General features: G+C 38.3%; 1 protein-coding gene across 1 annotated transcript; it reads left to right on the top strand.

Moving 5' to 3' along the window:
• The first annotated feature begins 6,932 nt into the window (after positions 1-6,932).
• On the top strand, positions 6,933-12,079 carry NPBWR1 (neuropeptides B and W receptor 1). Its single transcript, XM_074318848.1, has one exon. The coding sequence runs from the start codon at positions 7,057-7,059 to the stop codon at positions 8,035-8,037; it is 981 nt and encodes a 326-aa protein (XP_074174949.1). The 5' UTR covers positions 6,933-7,056; the 3' UTR covers positions 8,038-12,079.
• The last annotated feature ends 3,545 nt before the right edge of the window (positions 12,080-15,624 follow it).

The raw sequence follows: 15,624 nt of genomic DNA, 5'->3' as shown, positions 1-15,624 counted from the left end.
TTAATTAAGTCCAATGTATCAATTTGTTCTTTTATGAATTGTGCTGTTGATGTTGTAATAAGAAATCTTAGCCTAATCCAAAGTCACAAAGATTTTCTCCTCCAGAATTTTGTAATTTAAAATTTTACATTTAGGTGTATGGCCCATTTGAGTTAGTTTATACGTATAATGCAAAGAATGAATTAAGTTTCATTTTTTGGCATATGGTTATCCAATTGTTTCCCCACCATTTTTTTTTTTTAAAGACTATTCTTTCTCCACTGAATTCCCTTTGAATCTTTGTTTAAAATCAGCTGTTCATATATGTGTGGGTCTATTTCTAAACTCTCCATTCTGTTCTATTGATCTATTTATCTATCTTTACACCATACCATACTGTTTTGATTACCGTAGCTTTATAATAAGTCTTGATATCAGGTAGTGTTAACCTTCCAAATTTGTTTTCTTTTTCAATGTTTTTGGGAAATTATTCTAGATCCTTTATAATTACATATAAAATTTAAAATTAGTTTGTTAATACACACACACACACACACACACACACACACACCCTACTGGGATTTGAGTAGGATTGCATTAATTTAAAGATCAATTTGGGGAGGATTGACATATCAACAATAATGAGTTTTTTGACCTATGAACATGACATATCTCATGATTTATTTAGGTCTTCTTTAATTTCTTTAAGTAGTGTGTTGTAATTTTCAATGTATAGGTCTTTCACATCTTTTGTGAGATTTATCCCTAAGTATTCGTATTGTATGATAATATTATAAATGACATTTTTTCTAAATTTTTAATTTCTGATCATACCTTTTCAGTGTATAGAAATGTATTAGATATTCTTTTTTCCTTATAGAGCTTGTACCCTGCAATCTTGCTAAACTCATTATTAGCTCTAGTAGTGTTTTGTAGCTGCCATGGGATTTTCTTAATGCACAGTTTTTGTATCTTGAAATAATGACAGTTTTACTTTTTTGTCTCTAATCTAGATATCTTTTATTTATTTTCCTTTCCTTATTGCAGTGTCTAAAACCTCTCATACAAGATTAAATACAAGTACTGAGAGAAGATATCATTGTCTTGTTGCTTATTTTAGGGAGAAAACATTCAGTTTTTCACCATGACAAATACTATGACTCTAATGTTTCTACCTTTTGATTACTGCCTTGTTTTCCTATGCCATGGAAAAATAATTTTGGAAGATATAACAGCACTAAAGTAAGACATAATGATTACACTAGATATCAATATTCTTGGTATCAGTGTTCAAGTATCTAATTATATAAATTTCAAAATAAGAGGTGGTTAGAGTTAACATTTTGTATTAACACAAAAAATTGGTTCAAGCAGTACAACTGCAGTGGAAATCTCTTTTTTAGCAATGTTGTAGGCTTCAGGGTATATAAGGTATGTTTTCTATATAAGTTTATATTTTACATATCTATGAGGTGTGATAAAAATTATATGGTGAATGCTGCTGCTGAGTACCACCCAAAGAAAGGCAGAGATCTTTAATACAGGAAGCAGTGTGTTGAACCTTAGTAATAGTGTGTGACAAGTTTCAACTTGTTCAATGCAGTCAGTTGGGTGTGAGATACAGTTGAAAGAAGGTGTGTTTTAAACTGTGCCATAAATCATCCTCTATCATGACAATGCTCCCTGTCACACATCACTCTGGTATATGGCAATTTCTGTCAAATAAAAACATTACAGTGTGTCCTTATCCACCTTATTCACTGGCTCTGGCACTGTGCAACTTCTTGTTCTTCCCTAAAGTCAAAATAACTATGAAAGGTAAATGTTTTGAATTGATTCAGGACATTGAGGAAACCATGACAGAACGACTAAAGACAGTCACAAAAGAGGACTTCCAGAATTGCTTCAGAAAGTGGCAAGAATGATGGGATAATTGTGTTTGAAGCCAGGGGGAAATATTTTGAGGGGGATTAATGACAATGTGTCTTTTACTGTAATAAATTTTTTTAAATTTAAACATTCACCATATTCTTTGATCACACCTTGCATTTATTCACTATTTTTTTGTGATTATAGTAATTTCACATGTGCTGGAGAAATCACCTTCTTATGTATTGTTAATTTCTTCTCTGTAGTATTTCATGACCACGATTTTTATAAATATGGTTTTTATTATTATAAAAGTAATATATATTTATTATAAAAAGTTTTGCAAAGTCAGAAAGATGCAAAGAAAATGAAAATTGCTTCCAAATCCATATCCTACTGAAATATTTTTAACATTTTGTTGTACATCCTTCATAATTATACACATTTATACATAATTATGTATATGGAAACTTACATATATACATATACTTTTTATGAGAATTTTTATGTTTATTTGAGCCCAAACTGATGAAATATGCCAGTGAGCAAGACATCAAATGTTCCCTACATGTATACTATTTTTGTTTGTTTATTATTTTATTAATTAAAAAATTTTAAATTACAGTTAAATTACATCTATTATTATATTCATTTCAGGTGTACAGCATAGTGGTTAGACATTTATATAACTTCCAAAGTGATCCTCCTTGTACATACTTTTTAATTTGGTGGTGTACTGTACAGTAAGTCCTCACATATGGTCGTTAATAGGTTCTGTGACTTTAAGTGGAACAAGGTATAATGAAATCAATTTTACCATAGGCTAATTGATATAAACAAGAGTTAAGTTCCTATGGCATTTCATCAGTGTTAAACAAAACAGCATTATTCGAGGACCTGCTGTGTGAAGACTTCATACATTAATTTCTGCTTCTAGTTATGATGAACTAGCTTGTATCACACAAACCTGTTTTGAACTACTTTAAAAATTAAGAAAAGGCTGAAATAGATGTTTGAAGGTATTGGGGAGTAACCAAAAAATCAAGTATTTAGGAGACCCGATTGAAGTACAGAGAGGGAAAGGGTAAGAAACACAAAGAAAAGAGAATGAAGGTCTAACACACATGTAATATGAGTCCCAGTAAGAGAGAAGAGAGAGAATGGGACACAACAAAAACTTAAGGAGAGAATGCTGAGAATTTTCCAAAATTGAAATAAAAAATCAAGTCACAGATTTTAGAAGCTCTAAAATTCAAACCTGGATAAGTGGAAAGAAAATCACCCTAAGCCATCATAGTATAGCTTCTGAAAGACAAAATAAAAAACATAATTAAAGAACAATTACAGAAAAATGGGCAAATTACCTTCAAAAGAGCTATAGACAGTAAGACAGGGAACCACTTTTCCAATAAATACAGTGGAAACAAAGACAGAAAGGAAAATCATTAGAACTGTTGAAATAAAATAATTGAAAATCTAGAATTTCGTAGCCAGTGAAACATCTTTCACATATGAAAGGGAAATAAAGAAATTTCAGGCCAGAAAACAACAACAACAGTAAGAGTTTATCACCTGAAGAACAGCACTTAAAATATAAGGGAATTCTTTAATTATAAGGAAAAGGAATCAGGAAGACCAGAAATATAGTATGTGGGTACATATAAAAGCATATTGACTATTTAAAACAACAATAGTAATGTTCTGTAGAATTTAAAGTACATACAGATTTAGAATACATGTTAACAGTAACACAAAAGGAATAAATTGAGTTTAAGTGTGCTTGCATTGTTAGGAAGGTTGTAAAAGTAATAATTTAGGCTAGACATTGAAAAGTCAAGGCTACATATTGTAATGTCTGCATAGGATACTGCTAAAAAACAATAAAAGCATGTAGAAATAATAAGTTAACGAAATAAATGAAGCTGTATATTAAAAAAATCAAATTTTAATCCAAAGGAATGTAAGAAACGAGAAAATGGATAGAAATGAGATAGAAGAAGTCAGAAACAAAGGATAATATATTATGTATATCCTAATGTTATCTATAACTTCATTAAATTTATGATGAGCCAAATATTCCAATTCAAAGACATAATTGTCAGACTGGATTAGAAAACTTTTATAATGCTTATATGGAACATATTTGAAACATAGAAACACGGGAAAGGTGTAAAGTAAAAGGATTTAACAAAAGGTATTCCATGATAATACTAAGAGAAATACAATTGGTATACCTGTAATAATATCAAACAAAGGAGACTACATACAGCAAGAAGTAGTAATCCAATTAAAGAAGGATATTTTATAATGATAAAAGAGTCCATTCCACAGAAAAAAATATAACAATCCTAAGTTTGTGTGCACCTAATAAAACAGCATCAAATTATGTAGTAAAGCCTACAGAATTAAAAGAATAATTAGAGAATCCACAAACTTTACCAGTCATTTTTAACAACTCTCTCAGTAACTGATAAAACAATCAGATAAAAATATTAGAAGAAAGAGTTAAGCAACACAATAATAAATTTGATTAGTTGACAAAATGTAGAGTTTTGCACCTAACAAACGTAGAGCACACATTATTTTCAAGAATACATGAAATACTTGGAAAAATAACTATATACTGGGCAATGTTTCAACAAATGTGAATGAATTGAGATCAAATTGAGTATGTTTTCTGTCCATAGTGTAATTAAGCTAGAAATCAATAATTGACAAGCTAGAAAATCTCCGAATATTTGAAAATTAAGAAACTATATCATTTATACATATATATGTATATGCATACATATATGTGCATTATATGTTATATACAATCCTTTTTATTTCACTTAACATTAGATGATGTTTTTTCACATACTTTTCTTCATGGACATAGCTTAAGACTTTCCTGTCATTTTCTTCATACAAAGCATGAAACTGCAGGGAAGCCACATTTATGTAGATTCCAATTTAAAGAGAGGATTGAGTGGATAAAGGAAAACGGTTGTATTTCTGCCCCCAGAGCCAAAAATGGGCTACTTCCAGTCTTTTTCTCAGTATCTCAGTCCCTCTCATCCAAAAATGCATCATAAAGGACCAAAAATGCACTTTATTCAGACTTTTGCCTGCCCTTGTGGAAGGGATATTTATTAGAGGGAAGCAGGATAGAATCCTGTGTTTTAATTTACTGACTTTTCCAAAGGGAGGGTGGAGAAAGAAAATAGGAATTAGAGAGAAATAATATTTAGTTTATTTCATCCAGTCCTTAAAGGTAAGGTGCCCAGTCAGTTCCGCTTTAGACAGGAGGAACTGGAAGCTCAGTAAGACAGTGACATAGGAGCCCAGGTTGGCCCCTTCCTGCTCTGCCTCACTTGGCAACAGCGCTGTGACTGCTGGGTAATTCTTCTTAGGGGCAGAATCCAGACTGTGTTGAACAACTTGCAACATTTTATGAACACTTTCAGAAGCAGTTCGTCTTTGTTAATAAAGTCATTACTTATATATATTTTTAGAAAGACTATTATTTGTTACTAACAATCTTGTAATTTTTTGAAGACCAGAGTATTAGAAAATGGGTGATTTGCATTTTAAAATTGCATTCACTTTCTCCTTCTGTATAGCAATGTAGTATGAATGTAATTTGAAATTTAAAATTGCATTAGCCAATTAGGGGTATGGTGTTTAAAAAATGGAATGGGACTGTCAACTGCATTGTTCTCATTTTAAAATACACTCTAGCTTTGATTTCCTTAAATTCAGTTCTTAACAGGAGAGCTGTTTATTAATTCAAATGGAGTGAGGTTACACTACTGTAAGGAAGAAAATAATTCCGTAACTTTATTTATTTAGTTAGTTTTAGTTAAAATTTATTGGGGTGACAATGGCTAGCAAAATTACATAGGTTTCAAGTGTACAATTCTGTAATACATCATCTATGGTATACATCACATTTTTGTTCACAATCAGTTCTCCTTCCATCACCATATATCTGACCCCGTCTACCCTCCTATACCACCCGGCTCCCCATCATAATGTTTTCAAGGCTCATCCATGCTATAGCACATATCACTATTTCATTCATTTTTATAGCTATATAATATTCCATTGTACAAATATACCACATTTTGTTCATCCATTCATCAATTGATAGACATTTGGATTGTTTCCACTTTTTTTCTTTTAGTTTCAGGTGTACAAAACAATGCAATAGTTAGACATTTCACCCCTCACAAAGTGGAAACCCCTCTTCCCCAATCTATTGCCCCTCTGACATCGTATATATCTATTACAATTCCAGTGACTCTATTCTCTATGCTATACTCCATATCCTGTGTATATATAATTATAGTTGACATGCAGCATTATTCAGCTTCAGCTTTAGGTGTATAGTGCAGTGGTTAAGCATCTACACAGTCTATGAAGTGGTCTCCCTAATAATACATGTGCCCATCTGACACCCTAAAAAATCTTTACAACATTGTTGATTATATTCCCCAAACTGAAATAGTTTTTGAGTAATGCTGTCCTCTGTTGCACCGCTGTTTCACTTGGGGTTGGAATGGTGGGGGCCACAGTCAGATCAGCGGAGCAGTTGCGGCTGCACCATCTCTAAGCTTCCCCGCCCTCCTGCGGGATCCACAGAAGAGCGAGTTGTTGCCCTCCTGGAGTCTGAAGGCCAACACTCAGCGGGCTGGCACCGGGGCCTCCCCAGCAACCTGCATCCTCCTCTCCTGACCTGCTCCAGAAAAGGCAGACCCTTTCCCAGACAGGTGAGGTCGAGATTGTTGAGCTTGCTGTTACCTAGGGCGCAGAGCACCTAGGGGGACCGACGCCTGCTTGCCATTGCAGAATTCAGGGGATTACCCGGGTCAGCCAAGGGTGTCCTAAAACAGGGGAGATGGGTGTTTTTCCTAAAGAAAGTAAAGGCTCTTCTCTGTATCACTTCGTTTAATGTATTCAACTGGTTAGAATAAGATTTCAACAGGTAGCAGAGCGATCACACGGGGCAGGTTTGGGACGCCGCGCCACCCCCCGCCCCGGCCCCCGCCCCATCCTGCACCTCTCCCTAAAGTTGCAAGTCGACGAGCCTAATCTGTGCTTTCTATTCGGCTTTCCAGCCACCGGAGTCCGTGGCGACAGTGGGATAAAAGGGCGGTCAGGAACCGCAGACCCTCGCAGGGTGGCGGTGGAGCAAGCGGAATCGCTCACCCACCTACCCTCGCCGAGATGCACAACGCGTCGTACTCCGAGCTGGGGCTCTTCAACACGTCGCGCCCCGACCCTGCGCTGGGATGCGCCAAGGAGTGGAGCCCTCTGCCGCCGCCGCTGGCCGTGGCCGTGCCAGTCGTCTACGCCGTGATCTGCACCGTAGGGCTGGCGGGCAACTCTGCCGTATTGTACGTGCTGCTGCGGGCGCCGGGCAAGAAGACTGTCACCAACCTGTTTATTCTCAACCTGGCCATCGCTGACGAGCTCTTCACTCTCGTGCTGCCTTTTAATATCGCGGACTTCCTGCTGCAGCAGTGGCCCTTCGGGGAGATCGTGTGCAAGCTCATCGTGGCCATCGACCAGTACAACACCTTCTCCAGCCTCTACTTCCTTACGGTCATGAGCGCCGACCGCTACCTCGTGGTGCTGGCCACTGCAGAGTCGCGCCGGGTGACCGGCCGCACGTACGGCACCGCCCGCGCTGTGAGCCTGGCCGTATGGGGGCTTGTGACGCTCGTCGTGCTGCCCTTCGCGGTCTTCGCCGGGCTGGACGACGAGCAGGGCCGGCGCCAGTGCGTATTGGTCTTCCCGCAGCCCGAGGCCTTCTGGTGGCGGGCGAGCCGTCTCTACACGCTTGTGCTGGGCTTTGCCATCCCGGTGTCCGCCATCTGCGTCCTCTATATCGCCCTGCTCTGCCGGCTGCGCACCATACGCCTCGATAGTCACGCCAAGGTTCTGGACCGCGCTAAGAAGCGAGTGACTTCTTTGGTGGTTGCGATCCTGGTCGTGTGCCTCCTCTGCTGGACGCCTTACCACCTGAGCTCCCTGGTGGCGCTCACCACTGACCTCCCACAGACGCCGCTGGTCATCGCGGTCTCCTACTTCATCACCAGCCTGAGCTATGCCAATAGCTGCCTCAACCCTTTCCTATTCGCTTTCCTGGACGATAGCTTCCGCAGGAGTCTTCGCCAGATGCTAGCGTGCCGCGCCGCCGCCTGAAGCCCCGGCGCACCCCGCTCCTCCCTCCCGGCACCGCCAGCCCTGCGGCGCTCGGAGTTCTGTCCCTGACCCACAATCTTCCAGACGCTCCAGCTTCAAAACTTGTTAGAGATGCAGATTCTAGGGCTCCGCCTCAGACCTAGTGAATCTGACGCGCTGTGGCTGCACCCTAACTTTGAAATTGCCAGGCCTTCGGGGTGATAGAAGAGCACGCGGAGTGTGAGGACCATTGTGGTTGAGAACACACACTGACTGCTTCCTAATGCCAAAGGTCACCGAGGTGACCCTGAACTTGACATGGGAGGGGAGTAAGGGGAGAGGAGGAAGGCAGAATTGCTGGGAACCCCCTTCCCGTCCCCTATTTCCCTCCCTCCAAGCAGTGCGCAACCCCGGCTCTAGGTGGACACCTCCACGCTATTACGAGGTGAAGCCAGAGGATGCAGTGGTTGCCCCCCGGAGTCAGCTCCGCGCTTGCCTCTGTACTTTGCTTCCGTTTTTTAGCAGAGACTGTGCTTTGCTCAAGCTGGGAAACAGCCGGCCAGGTCCCCTAGTCCTTCTCCGAGTGCTCTAACAGATGGAGAAGAGGGTCAAGGCTCGTGCGTTCCTCGCCCACTCCTCCCAGGTGCGAAAGGATGGCTGACGAGAGAGGGAGGGAAGTAGGAGAGAGGGTGTGTGTGTGTGTGTGTGTAGCAGAGGCATCGGTGGAGGGGGCTGGAGCTTGGCTGACTCCCTACGGTATTGATAAGACTAGTGGTAATTTCCCCTTCGTGTTCCAGCCCCTTTCTTTGCATTTCCCCTTCTTACCCCTGCAGTTACCTGAAAAACGCTCCAAGACTCAGGCTCTGGGAGACTCAGCTCGCTTCCCTTGAGAAAGGCCAGGAGACAGTTTCCCAGGCGCGCGATTGTGGCGTCCCGCTGCGGAGCCAGAGGCCCAGCGCGGAGCGTGCTAAAATAGACCACTGTTTTTGCAGTTGAGCGCGCCAGCTAACCTGCTCTTTACACTCCCTGCTTACTAGTCATCGCTTCTTTCTGTCCCCACTCCCCTTTGCTGTCGGGGACCACTCCATACGTCTTGAACCAGTTCCTTGCACTTCTTTGTGTATTGTTTTCCAGGACTGAGAACTTTATGAATACATATGTCCTAACCTCACACATGTCTGTGAGGAGAAAATGAGATTAAAGAGAAATGTGTATTCATTCTTTCATTCCCTTTCTCCTGGTATTCTCCATCCCTTTCACCTTAAGGAGAGCCAGGAAGCTGAAATGACTATCGCCCTCATATTTCTCTCTCCTGGATTTCTTTCCACAGGGTGCTATACATGGATTATGTATGTCTTATTCCGTAGTCCCAGGCAGCCCCTGGTAGTCGAGTGAACATAATACCTCCTTCTGGAATCACAAGGGAAACCGGCAGCACCATGGTTGGTTTGTTTGTTTATCTTCACTTATGGGAAATGAAAGTTGATGAAGAGAGGACTGACACTTGGGTTTGTCCAACCCTCTGCAGTTTAAGACTCAGATGTGAGAGCAGAGCTGGTCATTGATTATAGTTTTTTAAATGGTACTTTTTCTTTGGGATGTATTCCAAACAGGAATGAAAATTTCTAAAAGTATTGCTTCCTATGACTCGGTGTTAAGCGTGAGTGAGAGTGTTAGTGTCACCAGCAAGTTTTGTTTACTTAATTCGATGGGCATCAATCAATTGCTTAATTATTTAGGTTCAAAATACCTTTTTAAAAATAGTGGAAGGGAAAAGCTATCACTTGGGTGGGAGAATGCAAACCCCATCTCTGATTTGGGTGAATGAGAATTGCTTCTTTAGCCTCAGAGTTATCAGGAACAATGAGACAATTGATAGTTATCAGTTTAGAAAATGTAAATTTAGAAACCTCCTTACATTGGGTGATTGATAATAGATGATAAAAGTTGTTCAAAATACAGTTTTTCATCTCCAATGCATTTTGAATGATGGAGTTCATGACATTTGAACAGTCCTGGGCTAGTGGGCCTCAGAGGCCTCTTGGAATTCACTGCAGTATCTTTCAAATTTCTTGGAAATATTTTATTGATTTTCTTCATGACTCAAAAATTATTTTATGACTCCTCAGTAATTCTTAAAAATTAAAGCTTTAATCTTAGAGTAACTGTTGTGTCATATAAGGTGATGAACAAAGAGTAAAGTGGCTACAAACAGAACCAGGTGCAATCATCTGATTTGAAACCCCATCTGTCCTTATAAAATCAGTAACTGTGCTTTGACATTCTTTGGACAACGATGGGGAAAACAGAGTGATGATCCATGTGTCCACTGCGTCACCCCTACCACAGATCAACCTGGAACTGCCTGGGAATTTCTGGATAAGACTGCTGGAAAAACACACGAACCGACATTGCTGTGTTGTCTACAGAAAGCATAAGGATTGGCGTCCTAGTGTGGCACATGTTTGATTAAACAGGACTCAGTCGTTCAGTTTCACCCTGGCTTTCTAAATCATTGGATAAACTCTTGTGTCATTATTTCTGGGTTGTTGCCTTCATATTAGCATGGAAAAGTCCGGATTGCATGTCTCAGACTTCCTTTTTATATCTTAGATCCTAAGTAGAATAAATATGCAATAGCTATATAAAAGTAGAATGTCTTTTGATCATTGTATTGCAAAGGTTTTAACACTGTGTTGAATTCCTGCAGTCTTTACGTATGTGTTGAATTATTGCAGTCCTCATGTAAACTGTGTTATTTAAAAATGTCTACTTGGTTTTAGTAAAGTTATGCAATGTATGCGTTTAGGCTTTCTCTTGAGTATGCAAAAACACTGCTAGTCCACATTGAGAGAAGCTCAGTTTAAAATGAGAGCTGAAACATTCTGTGTGATAAATGAATATTCTATTGCCTGAGAACATGGAATCCATAATTCAATCACTTTAGTGTATATGCAGTATTAATTTTTTATAATAAATAGTATCTTATAGTAAAGTTATCTAATGGATAATCAGTGAATAAATAGAAGTATTTGACAGGACAAAATTAAGAATGAAATTTCTCCCCTTTATTTTGGTTGATTGTGAAAATTATGTATAACTGCTGATTAGCACAAAAACTCTAGAACATATGCTGGGCAGAAAAAGGATGATAAGCTTTTATCATATAATCACAAACCTCATTTCCTGAATATTTGAGCAGCTTACATGAAGGTTGAGAAGGGAAGAGATTGCTTATCAGCATACACATTACTGTTCTAGCCAGCAGTAACCACAGATGTGGCACAAATATATGCGAGGTAGAGGCTCTAATCAGAAAAGCCCACATGCTTAGTAAAAACTCTCCTTTCCTCAGCAGCATGCTGGGAAAACAACAACGAACAATATCCCACCATGGATAGCAATCACCTATGATTATTCATGTTAAATAAGAGACTGGAGAATGTTTCACATAATGGTCTTATATTATGGCAGATTTGGGTCCGACATTTTGGTCCCCACTATATATACAGAGTGTTGACTGGACAAATAGTTTTCCAGGTAGTTCACCAAAAGAGGGTTGATTTGGGAAAAGAAAAAGGCAAAACCATTGTAGCAGTGTGAGAACATACTCCTGTGGCTGGCCACCCACGTGCAAAAAGTAACTGTCCTCCCAAGATGGCCCCCATATATATATCCCTCCCCCAGGAAGTTGGAACCGTAAGTTTTAACAGGAAGTTGGGACTAGAGGAACAGGAAGCTCAGCTCCATCCATAGACCTCCCAGTCCTTGGATTAGTTTTCTTAAATTGCCAGTTCACTTTTATCAAGAGAAAGTGAGATACAAGGAAGTGGATTGATTTGGCCAGGCCCACAAAGACCCATCACAACCAATCAGAGCCATCTGTTTCCTCTTCTAGGAATCATCTCATCCTATTCCAACAGAGATGAAATTGGTTTCAATGTATAATTTGGAATTATTAGATCATAGAAAACATTGATGTGTTTGAAATATTTAATGTATCAAGCAGTACATATTGTACCTATTTATTATTTTTAAAAATAAAACTTTAGTTCTAACTCAATCTTGAATGTGTGTGGTGTTGTTAAAGTTTATATGAGAAGAAAAATTCCTTGATCAGGGGTGATTGCACTTTGATCAAATACAAAAATACCAGTACATTGTAATCTGCATGCTTTATGCATATGGAGTTGTGCCCCAGGGCAGACCATTTATGTAAAATAGAGTGTTAATGGCACCTCTGTTTCTATAGAACAGAGTTTTAAAATGGATAGCATTGTCCTTGAATTTAGAGCAAGAGACATTTTTTTTAAAATACCATATCTCATAAGGTTACAAGAATACATATCACATAAATTAACAGAAAAAAGATGAAAAAGGGAAGACATCTCCTAGAAACTTGTGGGAAACTGCATGCTTCCCACAAGTCAGAACAGGCTTTCTCTTTTGACAAATACCTACTGGCAGTGAGAGTAGATTACATTGCCCACAAAGGCCTCAAATGCCGTTCTGCACTCAGACCTGAGGGCCCAGTGGATCACAGCTCACATCTTTCTGTGAAATCTGGATCCTCTGACAAACACTGTGTGACCAGTAGAGGCATACTGATGCTGAGTCAGTGACTACACTAACTAGATCGGTGTACACCACGGAAAGAGTGAGTGGAATTCAGTGTCAAATTGTGTATGGTCAGCAATATAAGAGAGATGGTTAGTGTTCCCAAAGATAGGGACTTAGGATTTATGGCTATTAAATAGTAAATGACAAAATACATATTGTAAGTGGCTCATCCATTTGACAAATTCGTTTACTTTAAACAGCAGTGAATTATCAGAAGACTATTCAGTATAGGCTGTATGAATGAAGCAATCACATTAGAAAGATGTTTATACTCAGTGAGTGAAAAAGAAAAGTGGTTTAATTAATTATATTTGTTATTCTCAGTAGGAGGAACCAAATTGATAAGTCTACGGGAGCTAGGTTTATTCTGTACTATTTAAGGCATAAAAGATGAACTTGCCCGACACCTTAAGGATGACTTAGTTGCACCTCTGCTAGCTTTTTCAAAAAATTATAATGTGCTCAGAAAAATGATTTTTCTTCACTTTCTGGGTTCCAATCTTTCTGTAGGTTTCCTAATCATCATTTCTAATGGCATAATATTTCCAGAGACTAACAATATAATAACCATTACTATTTCTCTATTACTGTTCCTTTATTATTGTTATTTAAGATATTTTTTTCTTATTACTATAATGGGTATTTTCATCTTTATGCATAAGTTTCATCTTTCTTTTATTTGTATTACTTCCTTCAGTATGGCTAGAAATGGAATTACTCTCTCACTTTCTTAAATCTAAGCCTTGAAGCTCTTACATTTTCCCCTTCTTCCTCCTATCATGTGAAGGAAGTGTCTCCCCAGTCAAACATCAATCACACTGAGTGTGCTCTCTATTCTTTTTCTTCTCACCTTCTCAATGGCTTATTCCTTTTGGCTATTCCCATTCTCCCCTAAATTATCTACATCAAGCTTGTACTACACAATGTTTATTGGCATTCAAACATTCTAATATCTTCAACAATGAAAAAAAAAAGCTTCCTTAAACTCTTCTTTGCAGATGAATGCTAGCTAAGAAATGTAGAAGGAATGATATCATTAGAAAAGTCACAATTTTGCAGTTCAAATGTCAACAACTTTGTAGTATTGATTCAAGAAAGGCTTATCAATGGATACCAAAACTACTGAGTGAAAGATTTATTGGAAACAAAGGTATTTTCACAGTGCCAAAATATCACCCCAAAGATTGCTTGCTAACTGCAAGGGTAAAGACATAACTAGAAATCTTGTTGGATTGTCTAGTAACTCAATTTAGTCTAGTAACCCAATTAATGACCAGAAAACCTGACATTATGTGCTACGCACTATATATATATATATATATATATATATATATATATATATATATATATATATATATATACATGCTGTGCACTGTAATATATACAGGACCACTGTGGTGTATTTAACTGTAACTTTGTCAAACATTTGACTAACTTCTGGGTAACAGAGAAAAACTAGGGATAGAGGAATAGGGAAAAGAATGCCATAAAGAAATAATCACACAAATCTAGAATATGGGACAATTCTATAAGGCAACTGTCTTGCTGAATTTTTCAAAAAGTCAATGTGACACACCAACAAGAGATGAGAAAAAATGTTCTAGATTAAAAGAACCTGAAGAACAATAATAATTAAAGACAATGCATACAACTTGACTGGATCCTGATTTGAAATATCAGCTATAAAAGTAAATTTCAGAAACAATTGGAGGAAATTTGAATATGGATTGGACTTTAGAAATTATTAGGGATTTTTAGAAAAGAACCTTAATTGTGATAAGGATATTTTGGTTGTATAACAGAATTTATCTATTAGGATATGAAGACATAAACATTTAGGGGTGAATCATGATATCTGTCATTTACTTTCAAACTATTTGGCAAAATAGCTAAAATATTTGTATGTGTGTATGTCTGTATGTGTGTATGTGTATCTATAAAAACAAAACAAATACATAAAAATGTTTAAAGTTAGAGGAGAAACAGGTGCTCATTGTACTTTCCTTTCAACTGTTCTATATGTTTAAACACTTTCATAAACTTTTCTGTATGTTTACTTTTTATACTTTTTCTGTATGTTTAAACACCTTTTGTGGAAAGAAAATACAAACTTATGCACATAAAGAATAAATAGTCTTTGCCTACATGTATCCTCTAAATTTATTGATCCTTCATCTCTACAACCCTTTATAGTCAGTCTTGAAAGAGTTGAACCATATTTTGTCTCAACTTCCTACCTCTTGCCCACTCACAGGGCACTCTAATCTTAGCTCCCACATACTGTCAACTCAACTTTCTTGGTCCTCCTCTTTTTTAATTTGACCTTAGAAGTTGGCATCCCTCAGTTCTAGTTTTTCTTTCTTTACACACCTTCTGTCAGTGATCTGAAACAAATCTGAGGTGTCAAATACCTTGAATTCACTGATAATGCCCAGATTTCCTGTCCAGCAAACAGTTTCTCTGATCTTTAGACTTGCATGTCTAACTTCCACTTAACATTCTTTACTTGGATATCTCAAAACAATCTTATGCATAACAGCCCTTAAACAGTACATTTGTTTCCCTACCCACAGCCTCACCCCAAACCTGTACCTTCCACTCTCCCTTTGTCTATCTGTAGCTCTATCTGTATGTTTGCTTTTAGCTTCCTTCCCTTTCTCTGCCCCTATAGCCAGTTTACCAGCAGGGGCTTTTGATCTACCTTTAAAGTAGACCTTGAATAAGTGCTCAATGCTCTGCTTTCTCATCCTAACCCTCTTTCTCTTCCCTCTTCTCTTTCTACAACCTCCTCACTGAAGTGATCCTAGCACAAGCCACTACCATTTCAAGCCAGCATGACTGAAACACGCTTGTAACTGATATTCTGACTTCGACCTTTGCTTCTGTTTAATCCACTCTCCATTTAGCACCAAGGGTGAGCCTATTAACATATATGTTGTTTTGTTCAGTGCCTTGAATATATCTCACAGATTTTCACTGCAGTTTGAG

Source organism: Rhinolophus sinicus, linkage group LG14 (assembly GCF_036562045.2).
Source record: "Rhinolophus sinicus isolate RSC01 linkage group LG14, ASM3656204v1, whole genome shotgun sequence".
NCBI classification, from domain to species: Eukaryota; Metazoa; Chordata; class Mammalia; order Chiroptera; family Rhinolophidae; genus Rhinolophus; species Rhinolophus sinicus.
Note: the sequence above shows the minus strand (reverse complement) of the source record. Positions and strands in the feature narration are given on the sequence as shown.